Source organism: Dinoponera quadriceps, unplaced genomic scaffold, assembly GCF_001313825.1.
Source record: "Dinoponera quadriceps isolate SergipeBrazil2010 unplaced genomic scaffold, ASM131382v1 scaffold192, whole genome shotgun sequence".
NCBI classification, from domain to species: domain Eukaryota; kingdom Metazoa; phylum Arthropoda; class Insecta; order Hymenoptera; family Formicidae; genus Dinoponera; species Dinoponera quadriceps.
The window spans coordinates 1532179-1551625 of record NW_014554324.1 but is presented as its reverse complement, the minus strand read 5'-3'; the positions used below and the strand labels follow the sequence as shown (position 1 = coordinate 1551625).

Sequence of the window (19447 nt, the reverse complement as noted above, 5' to 3'; positions counted from 1 at the left end):
GTTTTGCATACTTTTTTGACATATAATATTTTTATTTTCGACTGTCCCAGTGCTGAGCATATTTGTGAATATATCATATATGTCGAAATATGTCGAGATATGTCATATATGCAGACTAATGTACGCTAAAAAAAGTGACTGTAACGTCGGTTTTTTCTATATTTCTTCACATTTTCGCATTTTAACGTATTAATTATAAATTTTTAAAGTTATTAACCGTTCTATTTTCAAAGAAATGTCCAACCAAGAGGCACAAAAGGAAATGTAGTGAATACAACATTGCGAAATCTTTGCAAGTCAGCCGTCATATATTTCAACCATTATTGGAAATTATGTATTTTATATGTAAATTTTCGGGAAACTAGATGAAACAAGATCAACGATCTTGTAATTTTTTTTACAATATTTCTGCGAGTCTGTTTTCTCGTCTTCTCATTTTTCATTAAAACCGTAAGTTAATTAAATCTTGCTGCCAGAACTAAAAATGTGATTTTGGAAACCGATTTTTTCATACTTGTGATATATGTAAATATATTGCCAATTTTGACATCAATTATCTCAACTTCGATATGGCCAATCGTTCTCTAATTATACATGTGTGTAGATTTCGGCCAAAATTGTTCAAATTGTTCAAATTTGAAAATATTCCTAAAGAAAATTAATTTTAATTAAAAGAGGGAACCAACTTAAATTAAATTACGTTTCAAGTTTCTCCCTTTCTCTCGCCCTTCTCTCGTCAAATTCACATGACGTGAAAACAGCAAAAACAACTTACATACGATGGTGTGCTGACCTGAAAATGCAAGTTTTCCAGCGAATGGAGGCGGACGATTTTTAACGAGTTTTTCTATCGATTGTCCCCCGGTAACATCTGGCGTGTCGCCAGGCGATTCGCCGCCGTGTCGTATTTAATCTTTTATTTGCGCCAAAATAACTTAAACGATTCCCAAGGAGATGTCTAGACGGGAAAGCAGCAATTATTACACGCGATCCATAAAAACGACGTGTCGATGAGTCCCGCCGGGCGGCATTCCATATAAACGCCCGCGCGCGCACCGTAAATTCCGCGTGGACGTTGAAAAAGAATTTCGAGATTTTCCGCGTTCCCTCGCCGCCTTTATCACAATCATTTCTGTAGCGTCCAATTTCTGACGGCGAGCCGCTCCATCACACGGGAAGCTTGACCTGATTACGGCGAAGCTAGCGATAAATTAGACGGATCTGAATTATCGCCGTACCGCCGAAAAATAGGGCTCTGTCAACGGAGTCCCGTCATCTCGATGCATTAGCGATCCTACGTTAAACGTCGAGAAACGAAAAGACGCGCGTAGCGAGCTCCTCGTGAATGATGCCTTCGAGTAGCTGATTTATCGCCGATAAAACCTTCGCAGATGGTGTACTTTCGTGCACCTACGCGGGTCGCGCGTTTCGAACGGTATTCCGAGCACTCGGATATTCCCGATTAAATGCAGCTAAATGCCGGGCACATTCTGATATTTATTACTCCTTTATAACGTTGTAGCATTATATACAAATTCCGATCCGGTTTCAGCAAACGGCGCGTTGATACCGGGGCGCTTCAACACAACACACACACACTCACGCTGATATAAACATTCCATTCGCATTCTAACACTTAAATTAACATGCTCCCGAACGCGTTTCCCTGCGAAATAACATATTACACTCGGGCGATGCGAAAACGGGTGAAATATTACACGCGGCGGGATTCAATGAAAATCACGGCCGAATTTAGGGCGTTTTCGGGAAATTATGGAAGAACGGAGAGAAACGGAGCGACGTGGGTGGCGTTGAGAGAACGCAACGAGGCAGCCGCCGGAAATCAAAGTTTAACAAGAAGGCGGTCGTTTCGACCGACATTGAAAGCTCGTTTTCCCCGTCAGTGGCTACCGCCGGAGCATGCTCGACGAATGCGCATCGGTGCATTCCGGGGGGTGAGCGAGGTGCGGAATGAAGACCCGTGATCGAGAATCGCTCCTCGTTCTCCGCGAGACTCCGCTCTCTCTCACTCTCCTCTCTTCTGTCGCTCCCAAGCCCCTTTCGCACTCTCTCAAACTCTTTATTACACACACACACACACGCACACTCTCTCTCTCTCTCTCTCTTTTTCTCTTTTCTTTTCTTTCTCATATCGATCAGCACGTCGGAATGCCGATCGGCCTGTCGGCCTCCGCGAATCCGCTCCTTTTCTTTTCCTTATTCACTCATACGTTTTATACACACACGCGCATACACGCACACTCGGGGTAACACACCCGCTAAACATCCCGCGCGTATTTTATTCGGTCCCATATCATCTATTTGTCCTCGGCGCATCTATATGCGGCGTCGCGGCGGACTATTCTCGGAGTGAAAGCCGCTCCTCGCACCGTTCACTGCCGCCGCGTGTTTCGAGAAACGCTCCGACATCCGACGACGATACACTCTCGACGCGGTGATACGCGGCTCCGCGGAGGTCATTAGCGGTGCGTGCGCACCGCGGAGCCGTGGAAAACCGCTCGGCTCCCGATAATTAGCGGCGAGGCTGATCGGAGAACGATTGAATCCCGACGCTTCGTACTTTTCTGTAAGTTCCCTCCAATTTTCATCGAGGGGAAAGAAACAAATGCGAGGAGGAGACCTCGCGGTATCCTCGACAAGTCGAGCCCGAACGAGCGAAGCAGTCCGAATTCCTCCGCGGATCCCCCCGACGGAATTGATCGCGCAGCGCGTACTACAATATTGCGTCTCGACGAGCTCGGTGTCGACACACATCAGTACCGATTACGACACGTGTGTACGCGCGATATCCCCCCCCTCCCCTTCCCACCGAATATTAATAACAGACGAAAATCCCCCGACGCGGTTTCCGAGGTGCGCTTAGGGTCAAGCGGGACCGCCGTCGCGACAGCGCAAGAGGGTCGACGAAAGCGCGAGACAAATTGAGCGGCCGGGCTTTGTAAGATGCGACCTAACCGCGTAAGCCCACGATGTCGCGACGTGCAGATGAGATACGGAGAGAGAGAGAGAGAGAGAGAGAGCGCCTGAAGAGCGTCCTGAGGAAAGCGCGTCGAGAGAGCGGAAAAGAGATTCCTGAGCGAGCGCAGGAATTTCGCGGCGATCTCGCAGCCGCGACGCGTCGCCATCCGCGGAGATTCTCTTCCCGAGGGGATTACACAATGAAATATATTTCCCCGCTCTTTCGCGCGCTCGCGCCTTCGAGCGCTCTCGTCGACGCACCCTCGCTAAATATAAGCACGCCGCTTCGCACCGGCGAAGCCCCCACAAATCACAATGCCGAAAAAACAAGGCGAACGAAGAATTCTCTCTCTCTCTCTCTCTCTCGCAGCGGATCCATTAGGTCACCCACCCCCTCCCTTGCCGCCTTTTCGCCCGACGTGAGCTTTCTCACCTAGCTGGCGGAGTGTATTATACGATAGACGATCGCGGGATCACCCGATAATGCCACTTAGTGGCTCTTTAAATGCCGGGCGGATAAGTACGCTTGCTGGCACCCCCGTGGAAAATAAGCTCGTCGGGGTCCAATTGGATTCCGTTCTCTCTCTCTCTCTCTCTCTCTATCACTTCTTTTCAATTCCCGGCGACGCAAATTCGCGGAAATAATCAAATCCGCGATTAAATGGACACGAGGCACGTATCGATAGGTTATAACAACGAATAAAGCTCGGGCCCGGATGCGCAACGCGCCGGCGAACGAGTTCGATGAAAGAGAAACACGATTACTTTCCAATTAACGTCCGAAATCGGAATGGCTCCGAGACATCCATCCGATATATCGCTGGCTGTCGCTCAATGCAAAATTTAACGAACCCAGCGGGCGGAGAGCGCTTCGCGATCCGTAACTTCATCGTCGGTCGTACGCTCGCGCTCGAGCTTTTGTGCGCGAACTCCAAAGTGACGCGGCAAGTAAAATTGCAATGCCATGTTGAACGTTACGAAACCGTAGCTCTTTTAAGGGTAGCGTCACTGACAGTTACGGAATTACATTCGGCGCACGCGCGTGTGCGTGCTTTCGTGTGCGTGTGTGCGACACTGACCAAAGCCGCGCTGAGTGCAAAGAATTAATGTTCCGGAGACGTTCAAAGAGCAAGAGCGCACCTGAATCCGCAATTTGTAATATCCACTTTAGATACCGTTCGTGGAGAGACCCGTCATCCCNCCCCCCCCTCTCTCTCTCTCTCTCTCACTTTATCTCCCCTCTCTCTCGCTCGCGCTGAACGCCTCGTTTATCTCCACGTTGCATCGGCATATTTTCGTTACGGTAATTATCATAAACGACGCGCACCCCCCTTCTGAAAGCGAGAGAAACTCGGGCATAACCCTTTTTACGCCCGGCGGAAGAAAGAGGAAAAACGATGATACGAGAAGCTAATGGTGTCGCGGGTCAAAAACCATTAGAGCCGGTCGGCCGTGCGCGATGCACGTGTCGGACATGTGTGTGGATCACGCCGTGGACGCACGTCAGCTGTAACTCTCGAACGCATTTCGCTGCAAACGCGCGCGACGTTCTATTCTTCCGAGGAAAGATCTTTCTTTCTTTCTTCCTCGTTATCGAGGAAGAAAGGGCGAGACGTAATCCGGACTGCGAGAAGCTTCAATTACGAAACAACATCGGAAGCCGCTCTCGTTCGTGCGGTAAGTTGTATGTCGAACTACACTGAAAGAGAAAGCATTAGCCATAGGATCTAAAATCTGGCTTTGACAGTTGAAATGTGTCTCTGAAATGGGGACAGCTGATCGTCGGCACCGCGAAATTTATTAGCTGTTTGAACGCAGGCGCTACAGCGAAAAGTATTAGATCGTACGATAGTACTCAAATCATATTCACATTCCGGGCTGAATGTGTGCTGCTTTTTCGATCGATGCTGCCTTTAACATGTTGGTACGTGCTAATTTTGTTTACAAATTTTCCATTCGCTTAATTCAGTGCTATATCGCGTCTGAAAAACATCCTTAAGCATTGGATGGACTCGAGTCCTCTGAATTATGAGTCACTTTGGGTTATTACGTTATTCCGTTAGTTGATGTAACAGTGTTTCATATTGTCTATATATTATGTAACCAAAGAGAGAGGGCACAGCTAATCAACTTTCGCTACTCGTGCTAATAATTTCAGTTGACAAAATTGTACCTTGCAGCAAACGCATTCGAGGATCGACCTAAAACCGTTTCAGTCGATCCTCACCCCGAAGAAGTGAACTGAAATGTTCACGAAACGTCGGACACAAATTCTCGAAAGGCGCGGCGCCAACTCGGAAGCCACATCGAATGTTTATCCACACCGCGAAAGCTTAAAATTCCAGCAAATTGCACTTTATCTCTAACAGTCAACTTTTAGCAGTGGCGGCAAAGTTCGAACTACTTGATGAGATTTAGTCGCCATTATTAAACCATTGCTCGGAGCGCAGAGCTTGTGTCCACGAATTAGATGAATCGCATCGCGAGAGACGCTGCTGACGTTTCAAGTTCGAGGGAAATGGTGCCGGAGGCTGTCTTCGTCGAACGATCACTTTGAATCGCACGATCGATCGTATTTAACGAGCAATATTTCACGGGAATTATACGCGAATAAACGCGAAATTCGCCGGTGATGCCGATCTCATCCCGACCGGTAATCTCGTTAGTTTCAGCTATCGCACGTAATACACATACCATATTCTCGGCGGAAGGATGATCCTGGTGTCCGGGAGGCCGGTTTCCTTGCAGCAACGCCTCGAGACTCTCGATGTACTCGATAGCGTTGCGCAATATCTCTACTTTCGGTAAACGTTGGTTAGGATTGTTGCTGGTTCTCCGCTTGAGCACCTCAAAGGCCTCGTTAACCTGTCACAGAAATTTACGGTCGCGTAATTAACCAGCCAGCGGTCTCCGACCGTGAGAAATATACATAACTAACGGGAGAAAATGTTAAACATATAACATTGTAACATGGGAGATGAATAAGGCAGAACAGGTTCTATTTTCTTTCGGCTATCGCAGTGTATATACAGAAAGCTGCGGAACGTTTTTCTAAAGTATCCCCTCTCTACTAAACCCTTCCCTATGTTACGCAGAGCACGACAGGCACCAAGTGACTCTCGGTAAGATTTAATACTTAGATCCACACTCAAAACGCTATCCGTCATCCGAATCATCTGAAGAGTCGCTTAGTCCGCGATCACTTTGTGTACGAATGTGTTTTCTTTCTGTCAACGCGCTCCCTTTGAGGCTGTTTGCTTCGAAAACACGCATGTGGCATATGCTTTAAGTAATTATCAAGTCGGACCAGCCAAAACTCGCGGCCACGGTATACGTTGAGCATTCAGTTATGTTCGATAAACACGAAATGTGATACAAGTGTGCGGCATCGGCATCGCTGTTTGCGAAACAATGTGCGCTCACATTCGCCCGAAATCGTAATGGATAATTGATTGACGTCGTAATCCCATTAATTTCGGATTAATGGTTGCGAAAGAAATTAATAACAGTGCAGTGAAGCAGCAAAGAAACAGAATGCGTAGATGTTTTGCGTGTTATTCGAAATATCAATTCCGACGAGACGCGTAGGTTTTGGAAAGCCGACGCCCGTGTGGAAATTGCGCACGCTCAGCCAGTACTGGAAACTGGCGAGGTACCGATACAGTATTTAAATACAGATTTCACATTACAATACCAATGACTTAAATAGAACAGCGGGAGATGTAACTAACGTGGAGCTTAAATAGTTCAGTGGTAAGAGTGGTTCGGCTGGCAAGCGGATCCGACTTCGATTCCAGCCGAGTCTGCCTCGCTCCGACGTTTTTCATCTCATATGACACAAAAGTGGTCGTCCACAGATAAAAATGACTCTTTAGTATGATTCTGGTATCAACAATTACAGAATAATAATAATCATTATTTGGAATCTCGATACTGTCTCAATATTGGGAATCGATCATTTTCGATACTTTTATCATATTGGAAATCGCTACAGTTTCGGTAGTTTTTCGAGTCTTCGCCCATTGTTATCGATCCAGAATTCCATCAGTATCAAATCATGATTGGCATCTAGTAGAGGAGAAACGTTAAGACAGGCATATAATTTTATATTTTGGCCGTAGATCTCTTAAAAATGTAGGATTTAAATTTATGTGCATAGAAACGAATATGGCAACATTTCCGTACCAAAATATATTATAGCTTTTTGAAAATTATTTCACGTACTGTCTTGCAAGTAACTACTTTTTAAGAAGTTAGAGAAATGACATTTTTGAAAAATAGGATCCAAAACCGACATATCCGTGATATCTAGGAAATTCCAAAAATGAAATAAAAACATTGAAATTAGTTTTTGTGTACATTTATTATATATCCTTATATATATATATATATATGTTATCTTTAATCCTGCATACTTTTTATTATATGGAAAGAAGCCATCTGACTTTCTCTTTCCGATTTTAAACAAATAAAAAAAAAACAGAGCAATCAGTTGCCAGTAGCTTCAATTGTATTCTGTGATATTTCACAGCAAATTCATGGTATGTCGATTGAGAAAGACCAATAAACTCAAATATATGTTGGTTTACACAACAACTCGCCCTTCTCTTGTGTAGTTCAATGACAGTGGGTAAATATCGGCATAAGATCCAAAGTGATTTGAAAACTTCAAATTTACACTATAAAATAATATTGAATAAAACCATTCATCGCATACTTCATAGCCAAGAAAACACGGGATATGTCGGCTTTCCATATCCACGTCAGTTTTGGTGCTTTTCCTTTACCGTACTAAAAATCCTGTACCTCGCCAATACCTCGTCGGCAGTTATTTCCTACTCGGGCGCAGTGGAAAAATTCGCACCGGCGAGCACGAACGCAGTGAGCGAAAGCGCTTTACTCAGTGCTTGACGGAAGCTGACCTTTCTCAAGCGGCGTCTCTCCCGCAAGGTTGCCGCTTTCCTCCGATCGACAGTGACTGTTTTCTTCTTGCAGGCCTTGCAGGCCCACAGGAGACATCTGCGCGGACCGTGCGGCGAGCCGGCGTCTAAAACGTGAGGATGCGGCACGTGCTCGATCGACTCGCCCTCGTTCGTTTCGCCCGTCTCGTTGGTCTCGCTGGTCTCGTTGGTCTCGTTCGTTTCGTCGGCGTCTGCGGAACCGGACTCGAGGTCGGCCGAGGCGTCCGCCGATATCACCGACGAGGCGTCGTCCGAGTCGAGGGCGTATCGGGACTGCGACCTGTCAACGTCGCGAGTTGTCTCTTTTGCGCTCGTCAAGATTGTAGCGGAAGAAAATGTTAAGGCAAACCCATATCTCCGATCACTCCGCTTGAGACAATATTCTAACGCGACTGAACGCCGTGCGATAAGAGAACCCTATGGGAAGACTCATTCACGTGGGAGAAAAAGGGACGAGAGAGAGAGAGAGGGAAAAGTATAACCAGTCTGTCTTTCTCTCTTCGAGTTGGAGACATTGGCTGCGTATTCAGTATTACATCAGGCGTGAAGATGTGTGATATAGAAAACTCCACACTTGTAATAAAGTTTATTAGTGGTTAGTATAAATTTACTGAGGTTTGCGACGAGAATCGTGGGGAAAACCGTTGACCGGCAAAAATTCATTAAACGGAGAAAAATATGGTACATAAACTGCCCGTATATTTTCTATTCGATGCTCAATGAGTTTCCCGGAAATCTCTAAATTTCTTTTAGCGAAATCTCCCTCAAATTAAGTGAAAAGTGGGCATTGGAACTATTTTCACTCGAGGCGATGGTGAAAACATTGTCACGCGAAATCGCAAGAGTGAACTTCTCACTCAAGCTTCGAGTAATTTCTGATTCCATACACGGAATAAAAGATTTAGCTTCAGTTCAGGTAAAAAACTATCTGTGGATATAATAAGTGCAATTGAAATTTATTTAATTTAGCTAATTTTTTTGTTTCAACCAATTTTTTTGTTTCAACCACAGCTGAAAACTAGGTCTGATAATTAAACTTCAGTCGCATTATATAGTCGGCTAATTCCCTTTTTCCTTTTTCCCTTCTTCCTTTTTTGCACGAGCGAATATTTTAATCGGTCAGACGTGAATTTATTTCTACATTCACTCTACGATTTCGATGTGGATTTCAATTCACTCTATGCGAGTGAAGAGTCACGTCAAATCCGAGTGACTCGACTGTCTCTTTACATTTGAAGAGAGATTTCACTCCGAGAAATTTAAGGAGACAGTCTACAGTCTAGAGTTCACTGCACGCGACCTCAGCGAGGCCGAGGAGGGTCCGTGGCAGGCAGATTACTTCCGGCGGAATGAGCTCGCCGGATTCTTGCCTTAATCATTCCTTTAGTTATCGTTGCCGGACGGCAGTTAACGATGGAACGCGGTGGGCGCGGAGGTTTGTCAGGAGGCGGTTTCCGCGGTTGGACACGTTCCAGGTGGTCCCGCGAGCACGCGAGAGAGTATTTTCTCTTGGGCCGCCGAAGAGGCGGCCCCCTACGTTTCGGCGGGTGGAACGGGTAACGTGGGACGCGATGAACGAAGTGAAAATGGTTTAATGCGCGGTAAAGCCGTCGTCGGGTTTTCATTGGGGATAACGACTCTCGTGGCGCTGCTTCGATTCGGCCACCATAAACGCGTCGCGCGACACCGCGCGAGGGAAAAGCCGAAGAAAGAAAAGGCAGAGGTAAGAAGAGCACGGGAAAAAAAAAGTTTCGTTTCGAATCTCCACCTGACGATGGACAACCAAACGCGTTTTGGTTGAACCGAACAGAATTCCTAGTTTTCACGAAGCAAAATAGTTGGCTGCTCATTGTCAGACAGATTCAACCGAACTCTTGTTTTTCTATGATAGAAGAAAAAGCGGGATATTTCGGGGAGTCGACGGTCGAATAGCGGTAAAATGCAAGCTGTGATATTCATTTCTTGCGTAATCATGCGAGTGATTTTCCGCGGGTTTCTTGATATTCTCCTCGGCGATAATTTAATATCCGCACTGAGAGGAAAAAAAATTGATAGAATCGAGAAAATTTTGCTTAAACGAGTAAAATTCCTTCGAGCACAACCGCCTGTATAGAAATATCTCGTGATTTTCTCAGATGCGGCATAGATTTCGGTCAGAATATCCAAAGTTCTCTCAAAAGAGGTTATCCCACTATGATACATTTTTATGACTATTATACATTTTTTATTACTATGATACACAATTGGGAACCCCCATTTTCATCTCAAATATGGAATAGAGCCTCTTTTCCACGATATTGATTGGCTGTGCGCTGCTGCTTGTCGCGTGCGACTGTCATTGCCAGAGTCGAGTGTCAGTTTGACCGAGTATCAGATTAGGGGGTTAATTTAAAACAGGATTATATTTTTCATATTACTATGCTTAATAACGCGTGCATAGCGTATGTATGTACTTGTAAAGTATGTTCTATAATAAACGTAAGAATATACGTATCAGTAAACTAATCGACCAGTTGGATTTTCACGGTCCAAGAATAATCGACTATGATTGGTCCATTTGTTTACTGCTTACGTCTTACTACGTATTTTACGGCTATTGTAGACGGCCCTTTACGGTTATTGTAGAATGGACTTAAAGTATAAATATTTCAAGTATTTCACAATTTCTTCAATCTCACAGTGTAAAATGGAAACGAGAAAAATTTTTGGAGAAATGTTGAAGTGACTAAATAAGATCTGTTTATGTTTCCTACTTAGAATCGTATGTTTGAATCATTACACTTCTAACCAGAATCTACGTAGATTTCCAATTAGAATTCCTCTATACGGAAAGTTTGGTCCGCTAAACAAATTATACAGTTGCTGTTATACAAGTTACTAATTGATTCAACAATTGCGATTCGGTCAGCAACCATATTACTTCAACGTGTTCTTACGCTAATGCGTAATTTGTCTAGCGAATGTAATATTTTTTTAAATGAGGGTAATGACCGCTGATTTTGTCGACTGATTCTTTTCCTCAGTGCAAAGTACGAACGGAAAAGGGCGCTCAACTGTACAATTAGGGCGTGTAGAATAACATATCGCAGAATTTCCTAAGGCTTTATTATGATAATTCTCGGAAGGAATTAGAATAAACTTCACATTACGCGTCACATCGTCGCCACGTCTCTGCTCGACGAAGCGTCTCTTTGCAAGCTCGTGAACCACGATATACATAGCGGGGGAACGACAGATAGCAGATAGCAGGACAATAGTAGGCCGAGCTGGAACGGTGACACGAATCCAATTCGCGCGGATCCTCGTAACGCGTGTCACGAGGAAAAAGGCCGCGGGGTGAAAGAGACGAGGGAGAAAAAAAGAAAAGCTGGGGAATTTCGTGGAGATGATCAATCTTGTCGTGTTCTACGCGTGAGGAGCAATTAGTCATATTTCATGGAGTATCCATCGGTCGGTCGATCGGTTAGCTTTCAAGCATTAATTCATCAAGTGTCACACAACTCTCGCGAAAATTTCATATTCCGAGTGAGATAAATGTATTAAGCTCCTCCCCCCCCCCTCTCTCTCTCTCTCTCTATCTATCTATCTATCTATCTATCTATCTCTGTCCCTCTCCACTTTTTAGGTATATATACGCACAAGGTGGGCCAACAACCGAGCAGGAAATGATTCCTCTTGAAAAGATAAATCGAAAATGTAGAATAAAAATTTTTTATGTGAAACTTTGTCAATCGCTGCAGAAGAATTAAAAACAATTCTCGCACGATTATAATACATATATTAATATGAATGTATAAAGACAGTTGACTTTATTTGAAAAAGAAAAAAAGTTTTATGATTTGTTAACATTGCAGCCAGTAACGAGTACAGCACTAACGAATTTGTGATAAAACAGAACGACTCCGGAATTCCCTTAAGATGTCTCTTTGAACGAATCTCAACAAAGACCGTATCTCACTTGCGTATGTTTAAAGAAATGACATCAATGTCGTATAAAATATATATTAACTCCTCCCACTATACGCTCTCATTGCGAAAGCATATCCATTAATTCTTAATTAGTATATCTTGTCATTATGACAAATCGATAAAAACGGATAGTTGAAATCAAAACGGTAAGGTAATAAAGCAACCGATCATATTGTATCACGAATATCAAGTATATTGTATCCAAACAATCAAGATTCGTTTAACAACATTTTAGTTAAATGCACGCGTACTCGATTTTTAGCCTCTTTTAAAACTTCCTAAAGCCGATTCTTCATCAAAACAAAGTCTCATATGAGAAACTTTTATGCCACAATTTTCATTTATCTTTTCAAGAAAAATCACCGCCTCCCCGATTACTAAGCCACCCTATATATGCATAATTCGTTTCATTCTCTTTCCTTTTCTTTAATTAATTTATCATATCTTAATACTATAGTTGTAACATCCTTAGAAGAAATGTCCCGGGATGATAAGAAAAATATCTATTTAACCATCTATCTATACATCTGTCTGTCTTCCTCTTTCCCTCGGGACATGTCGAGCGCCGATCTTATTTCGGAAGCGCGATGTAACCGCGGCAGTTACATCCGCAGCTCACCTGATGCGATCGTTGCGATCGCGATAGTTCAACGGACTGGTGGCCGGCGCGGTCAAAGCGTTGCCGGTGATCCTCGCGCGGTCGTCCGTGTCCCTCCGGGAGATGTACCCCTGCAGGTACTCGGGCTCCGTCGGCGTGTAGACGCGCCGGTACCGATGGTGATGATGGTGGTGCAGATGATGATGGTGGCGGTAAGCGTCGTAGGGCGGCCTAGTGACCGCCTCGTAGCCGTAAGGCACCGCGTCCGTCACGAGGGTCATCATTTCACGCGTCGGGGGAAGCGTGCGATCTCTCTCGCGCCGGTCACTGCGCCGGCAGTTCACCTCGATCGCCGTGAGACGGTTCTCTTCGAAGCGCTCCGAACGTCAGCGCGCGTTCACCCTCGCGCGAGCTCATCACGAGCGAAGCTGTCGCCGGTCCTCCGGTGAGGATGAAATCTACTATTTCCCAGAAATTGCGCGAGATATCCGGTATCCTCAGGGCGACATCACCCGCGTGTGCCGGTCGTCCGACTCCTCGTCAACGCTCGGACGATACACGATTTCTTCGCCTTCTCTTTACCTGAGCGTCGAGCGAAGAGTGTGTGTAATCCGGAAGATATAATCTTTCTCCCTTTCTCTCTCTCTCTCTCTCTCGGAGATTGTTAGAACGTTTATGATCGTAAAGGAAAAGCTAGCTCGGAGCTGAAATCAACCGATGATGAAGATGACCCGCCGTCCGTCGAAGACGCGACGGTGTGTTTGCTCTGCACTCCACTCGCCGCAATAACGGACTTACTTTTCCCTCTCTTCGCCCCCTCTCTCACTCTTTCTCTCCTCGGTGGAATAATGAATCACCGGTGTCACCGAAGACGCGGACGCGTCGTTCGATAGTGTTCGTCGTTAACTTCAAGCCGAGTCCGTGTCGGCCGATTCCAAGACGCTGCGGAATCTTCCGCTCTGATTCGCTAAAACCGCTAGAAACCCACCCTCGACTCGCTCTCGCTTACTTGTACCTTGCTCTCTTCTCGTTTCTCCCTTTTCTTTCCACCGTACGGTGATCTCTCTCTCTCTCTCTCTCTCTGCGTATCCGCGGAACGGCAGGGAAGTTCGAGAATCAAGATGAGCGAGAGGAATCGATCCCACGCGGGGGTAACTAGCAAAGTTTGGCGAACACAGCGCGGGGGAAGGCCCGCGGCCGCTGATCGACGTCGATCAGCGCACACCCGAGCGACGTACGTCACGTAGGTACGAACTCTCGCGCGGGAGAGCGAGATCTACGGAGACTGGGCGCCGAATGAAGCGGAAAACGATAAGCCGCACTCTCCTCCGGCCCGCGGCCGTGAGGGTACTCGAGGGATTGCACTTGGCGCGATATCGCGGGAACTCGCGCGCGCGAGAGTTTCTCGAGACGGTTTTCACCGGTTTTCAATTTCTCCTCCCGCCGACGCGCGCTACGACTATCCGTCCCGGCGGCGGCCGTCGGAGACCGTGGACGGGCGCGCGACAGATCCGGAAACCTTGAAGCCGCAGATCAGAGTGAGGACTTAGGCATCCTCCCTCGGTGGTATCGGTCCCTCCGCCACATGGCAGCGTCTCGTGACGCGCGCGCGAGTGCGTTTCGGGATATATTTTACCCGTTGCGTGCATGTGTCGCGTCGCGCGGTCACACCCAGGCTGACTATTTTTAAGAACAGCCGGCCAATCGTGGCAGCCGAAAATTGCCTTCGGGCCCGCCGTCGCTCCGCCTCTCAGCTGTCATAGATGCATGAGTTTGGCAGGGGCTCATCACGGGGTGTGGTTTAATCATTAATAAGAGCTTAGATTCGTCAGAAGCTGGAACACTCACCGGCGAACACGGCGAGCGTCCGAGCGACGCGAGTGCTCGGGGGGGTTTAAGTTAACGGTGGTATTAGCTCGGCGATCCGGAAGCGTAACGACCTGAATGAGGTGCTAATCGACTGAGCGTTGTTGCCGTAAACATCAGCCGAGAGTAACTTGGGGATTAAGCGAGTCGCCGTCCCGAGTCGAAATTTCGAGTCGCTATTTGAACGCTCCTGAGGGTAGTTTGCTAGCCTACTTGGATGGCTTATCAAGTTCGTCATCGACTTTGATACGTCCTAAATGCTATCTAATCTTGAACAATCTATTTTGATGTTAAAACAGCGGGAAAGGAAATTCAAGACATCATCGGGGCTAAAGTAGGAGTAAATTAGAGGACAAGCACTAAACTGACATAGTTATGGTAAACTGACATACCTATATTTCTCGTTTGTAAAGCACAGAACTTTGTCAGACAGAACATAAATTTTGTTTACTGTGCACAGTAGTTGGAGCTGGAAAATGACAGTTTCAGTTTGCAAGCGGGTTCGGTTGTGTTATTAGCGACGTTTGATTTGTCGTTGGGCTAAAATTTTTGTCGAACTATCTTCTTATTAAAATTAAAGTAACAAATCAACTATAAGCAATTTGCTGGATACTGTTATTTTATAGTGTAAGTTAGGAACTTTTTTAATCACTTTGGATCTTGTGCCAATTTCTGTTCTCTGTCATTGAACCACGCAAGAGAAGTTAGGGTGGGTTGTTCTGTAAACCGATATATATTTGAATTTACTGTTTTCTTAATTAACATACCTGAATATTGCTGTGAAGTATCATCATAGAATACAGTTGAAGCTACCGGTGGCGGATTTTCCTCTGTTTTTCTTGTTTATTTGTTTGATAGTTTGAAAGAAAATTAGGTGCTCCCTTTCCACCTAATAACGGAGCAATATACATCGTAAAATTTAAAAATTTTTAGGAAATATGTGAAATTAAAGATAACATATAAGGATATATAATAAATCTACAAAATAATATAATTTCAGTGCTTTTATTTTAATTCTTTGATAATTCTCAAATATTATGGATTTGTCCGTTTTAAGGCCAAGTTTCTAAAAGCTTCAATCCTCAAACATCTTAAAAAGTAATTATTTGCAAGGAAACGTGTAATAATTTTCATAAGACTATCATATATGTTTGGTATAGAAGCGTTACTAATTTACATCCATATACATAATTTTATTTAATTTTACGCCTTCACAACAGGGCTTTTGAACGCAAAAACAAAATAGTACGTCGGTTTTGGTGCTTTTTCTCTATATTATTAGCATTGAAATCGAATGTATTTTGCTGCCTTAGTTTCTATTATGTTGTAGAATTAAAGGTAAACATAAAGCCGGAGTTTCAACTTGACATGACTTTCCGCTTCTTTTCATGCAGAAAAAGATGAATGAGAAAGAAAGAGACGATGAAGAAAAGCGTGAAGTCACCTATCGTATTAATGTTGACGGATGTTAGCGAAAAGTTTCCTGTGTCGCGCCCATATCGACTATGTTTTTGCGTGTAGTTGATTCGAACTGTTGCGAGTATCTTCGTCCTCAAATAGAGGATCGAACCGCAAATGGTGGAAACATGTCATGCCGGGAGCGACGGGTTTACGACTCTGAAAAAATTGGTCGTTGCTTCGTGTGCCAATAAAACTATCTCTTTTCAGTTCGCCATTTATACGCTCCCATACGCGTTTGATGGTCAGGGGATGAGACAGAAACAAGCGAGCAAATCGCAAGTTTTCCCGCACGGAGACCGGAAAGGAGATATATCAGAGGAAAGAAGGAGGAAGAGATCCATTTCGTAAAAATTCCGGCCTTATCGTACGATACTCCGCAAGTACCGCACGTTTTTCCACGTCTTTAACGCGTCTCGATTTCTCGATCGGAATGAAGCATTCCCCTACTAATTACCAATCGCGAGAGCTCGGCTTGATGAGCTCATTTGTTGAACTGGATCGGTTCCACGTGCGCGCTTCAACGGCAGCTTCCGCAAACGTCGCAGTTTCTTGGCTTATTTTTAAGTATTCCCGGCTTCTGAAACAAATCAGTTTACAAATCGGACGCTGGCAAAAAGAGATGTTCATTACCGTGGGTCGTGGTTTTTGACAGATATTCCAATACGCGCGTCCGATAGTCGATTCGATTTGCGGTCTGCCGGCCGAGCGGGATTACAGCCTGTGGGACTATATAGGACGCCTCTACATATATAGACAGCCACCGCTACTCCCGCCGCTGGTTACGCAGATACGTAAACTTTATGTAAATCTAGCGCCGTCTATCACATTTTATGCTCCGCTTTCACGGAATTAAAATAGACTATTGAGCGTCGAATAAAAGCTAAAATTACTGGCTGGCAGCAATCCAGACGAACGGAGATAGAAAACGGGGTAAAGTTTTAGCCTACCGACACATTTCGTCGAACCACCAATCGCCATGTAATAACCGCTCTCATGCGGGAACGGACGCGTGCAGCGGAAACGAAAACTGCCGAGCGGGACGATCGCTCTCGCCTCTACGAGGCAACGGTCGAAATGTCCCGGTGTGAACAACCGTGTCGAGAATCTCACGACGTGTTCATCGCGCGCCCATCGTCGGGAAACGGCAACTCCGAATAAACGGTATTCGGAAGGTCCAAACTTGCCAAGCTGTTCGAAATGAGAGAGAGAGAGAGAGAGAGAGAGAGAGAGAGAGAGAGAGAGAGAGAGAGAGCATACAATTAGAAAAAAATGTTTGGCATTTGTAACTGTGTAATTGCACACATGAAAGAATTATAGTTAAAAAAAGCATTTTCCCAGTAAACATTATTACAGTGGTAATAATGTCTTGCACGCACACACGGGAAAAGATAATTCGCCGGCGCGGAAAATGTTCGCAATGTCGCAGCAAAATCTGTCGGTTACTTACGTGGACGGGAAAGTAATTTGTTAATAGTATCGGTCGCTCTTCACACTGGATATATATATTTTGCTGAATCTACAAAAGTTATTCCGCCGTAAGAAGAAATCAGTAAATCTAGGAAGGCGCTGTTCTGTCCTAACAGCAAATGAACATGTCCCAAGGATAAATTTGCTCGTTAAAATTCTTCTATCCCGGCGACAAGCTTGTTTCCGCTCCAGTTACGAATAATTCGCTAATTTGGTTACGTCAAGTAAATTTTATCGCTGTCGCAACGGATATGCAGTGGCAGCGACGTGGTTTCGCTGCGATAGCGAGGTTATTTTTCTCCATGTACGGCTGCTGCTCTATTCTTTTAATTAAAATCAAAAGAAGATCTCATTGAAGATATAGTTGCAAATGATGACAATTTTACTGATATTTCTCTCAGGGTAGACAGTTAAACGGTAATAATGGTAACAGTTGAACGATACTGATCGCCGTCTCGCCCAGGTTCAATCCGTACGTTGCGATGAAAGTTACACGAGGCGACAGCGAAGTGCACTATCGTTCATCAAGAACGAGATCGTCTCGTGAAGCGAACCGATACCCGCCGATATCCGTCACGCCGGCCAGCACGGTCGGCGACACGGGCTTTCTGATTAAAATCCCATCCGCGTAATTCCACGCGTCTGTAGTCCCGGTACCTGTCGGAAGAGACAAAGCCAATTACCGCTAAAAGCGGTCATTATCGGACGTCGTTAGAAATCCCCAAGTTGAGTGCCGCTTCCCCAGCGGCGTGTGCCTACATCTCGAGAGTATAAAGACGCGCCCTTCGCGTCTCCCCCGAGCGAGCCAGAGTGAGAAGCGACGGCTCGGACTTCATTTTTCATTCGTTGTCGCAGTGCCCGCTGCTGTACATAGCCGAAGACCTACATGAGAGTTCGCGCATTCCCGCATGCTGCTGTACACGCAGACGCGCGCTCGCGAGCACGTACGTACGTGTGTGTGTGTGTGTGTATGTAATACCGACACGTGACGCGCGCACTCGCAGGCATGGGGTAGTCCTCCCTTTCGCACTCCGTCGTGGAAGCTCGGCACGGCTCGGATGCGCTCGTCTGCCAACCGGGGTCGAGCAGAGGAGAGAGGAGGAGGAGGACGAGGCGCAAAGAGTACAACCCTGAGGAGCGAGACGCAAAACAGGTCACTCTCGCCTCCTTTCAGGATTCGGCTGGCTGGGATACCTACATCTGCCAAAGTTCACGGGAGGGCAATGCCTCGCCCACTTTTACAGGAGCGCACCGCCAACGGGATACTGTGTCTTAACTCTTTGCACTCATGAGCGTCCCGCCGTTTTGCGACTCGCACCCTTGCCGACTTTTCGCCCCCGCCCGGCCGATCTTTCCCGGCGTCTTCGGGACTTCGCAGAGCGACGAGAGCCGGAGGGGGTGTAAATAAATTTTCCTCGGCGACTGAAGAGTCACCGGAGAGGGGGAGCGAATTGTCTGAAAAAAACGGGACGTGTCTGCACGCTGGAAAACAAAAAAAGCGCCACCGTTCAAGTAATATTTACTTGACCCGGGTAAAATGATCATTCCAGTATTCAGTGGAAATATAATTGACTATGATAATGACAGTGTGATATTTCTCTCGTGTGAGCAGACGTTTACTCGCATATGCTGAAACAATTGCGACAAGTGTTTCAATCAAATTCATTACATTGATTCGGAATTTACTTTTAGAAAATGTTCATATACTGGACAGAAAAATCTGAATTTAAAACCACTGGGTTCCTACAATGGAAAAGAAGTAATACATAATATATTCTAATAAATACTCTCTTAAATTTAAAACCGCTTTACACTTACAATTCAATAATTCATTTATAAATTAAGGTTTATCAGGGGGGAGGGGAGTGTTCAAGTATTTACTGCAAGCTATTAAAATATATTCAAATTCATAAAAAATATCGCTCGATTCAAGAGGAAAATAGGTGATCGCTTCACTTGATTCCAGCTCGTTTTGTTCTCCGTGCAGACGCGGGAAAGTATGTGCGCTTTTCCTGAGAACCCTCAGCTTCTCAGACTCGCGCTCGCGGTAAGCTCTTCATTCGACGACGGGAATTTTTATTTACCCTCCTCTTTGCGCGTCCTTCGACATTACTGTGTTAATATTAAAACAAGTTCTTCCGGGGGG

The 19447-nt window shown here is 45.5% G+C and overlaps 2 protein-coding genes across 2 annotated transcripts in view; one reads left to right on the top strand and one right to left on the bottom strand.

Annotated features, from left to right (window-relative positions):
- Positions 1–14102, bottom strand: part of LOC106746684 (transcription factor SUM-1) — a 52255-nt gene extending 38153 nt beyond the window's left edge. The window contains exons 1-3 of the mRNA XM_014623500.1: positions 12529–14102; positions 7902–8220; positions 5674–5844 (exon numbers count right to left, since the gene is read on the bottom strand). Of these exons, the coding sequence (XP_014478986.1) occupies positions 5674–5844; positions 7902–8220; positions 12529–12791 (753 nt within the window). The 5' untranslated portion in view covers positions 12792–14102. The remainder of the gene's footprint in view (positions 1–5673; positions 5845–7901; positions 8221–12528) is intronic.
- LOC106746661 (43 kDa receptor-associated protein of the synapse homolog) overlaps positions 1–19447 on the top strand; it is a 75546-nt gene that overhangs the window by 29674 nt on the left and 26425 nt on the right. The window lies entirely within an intron of this gene.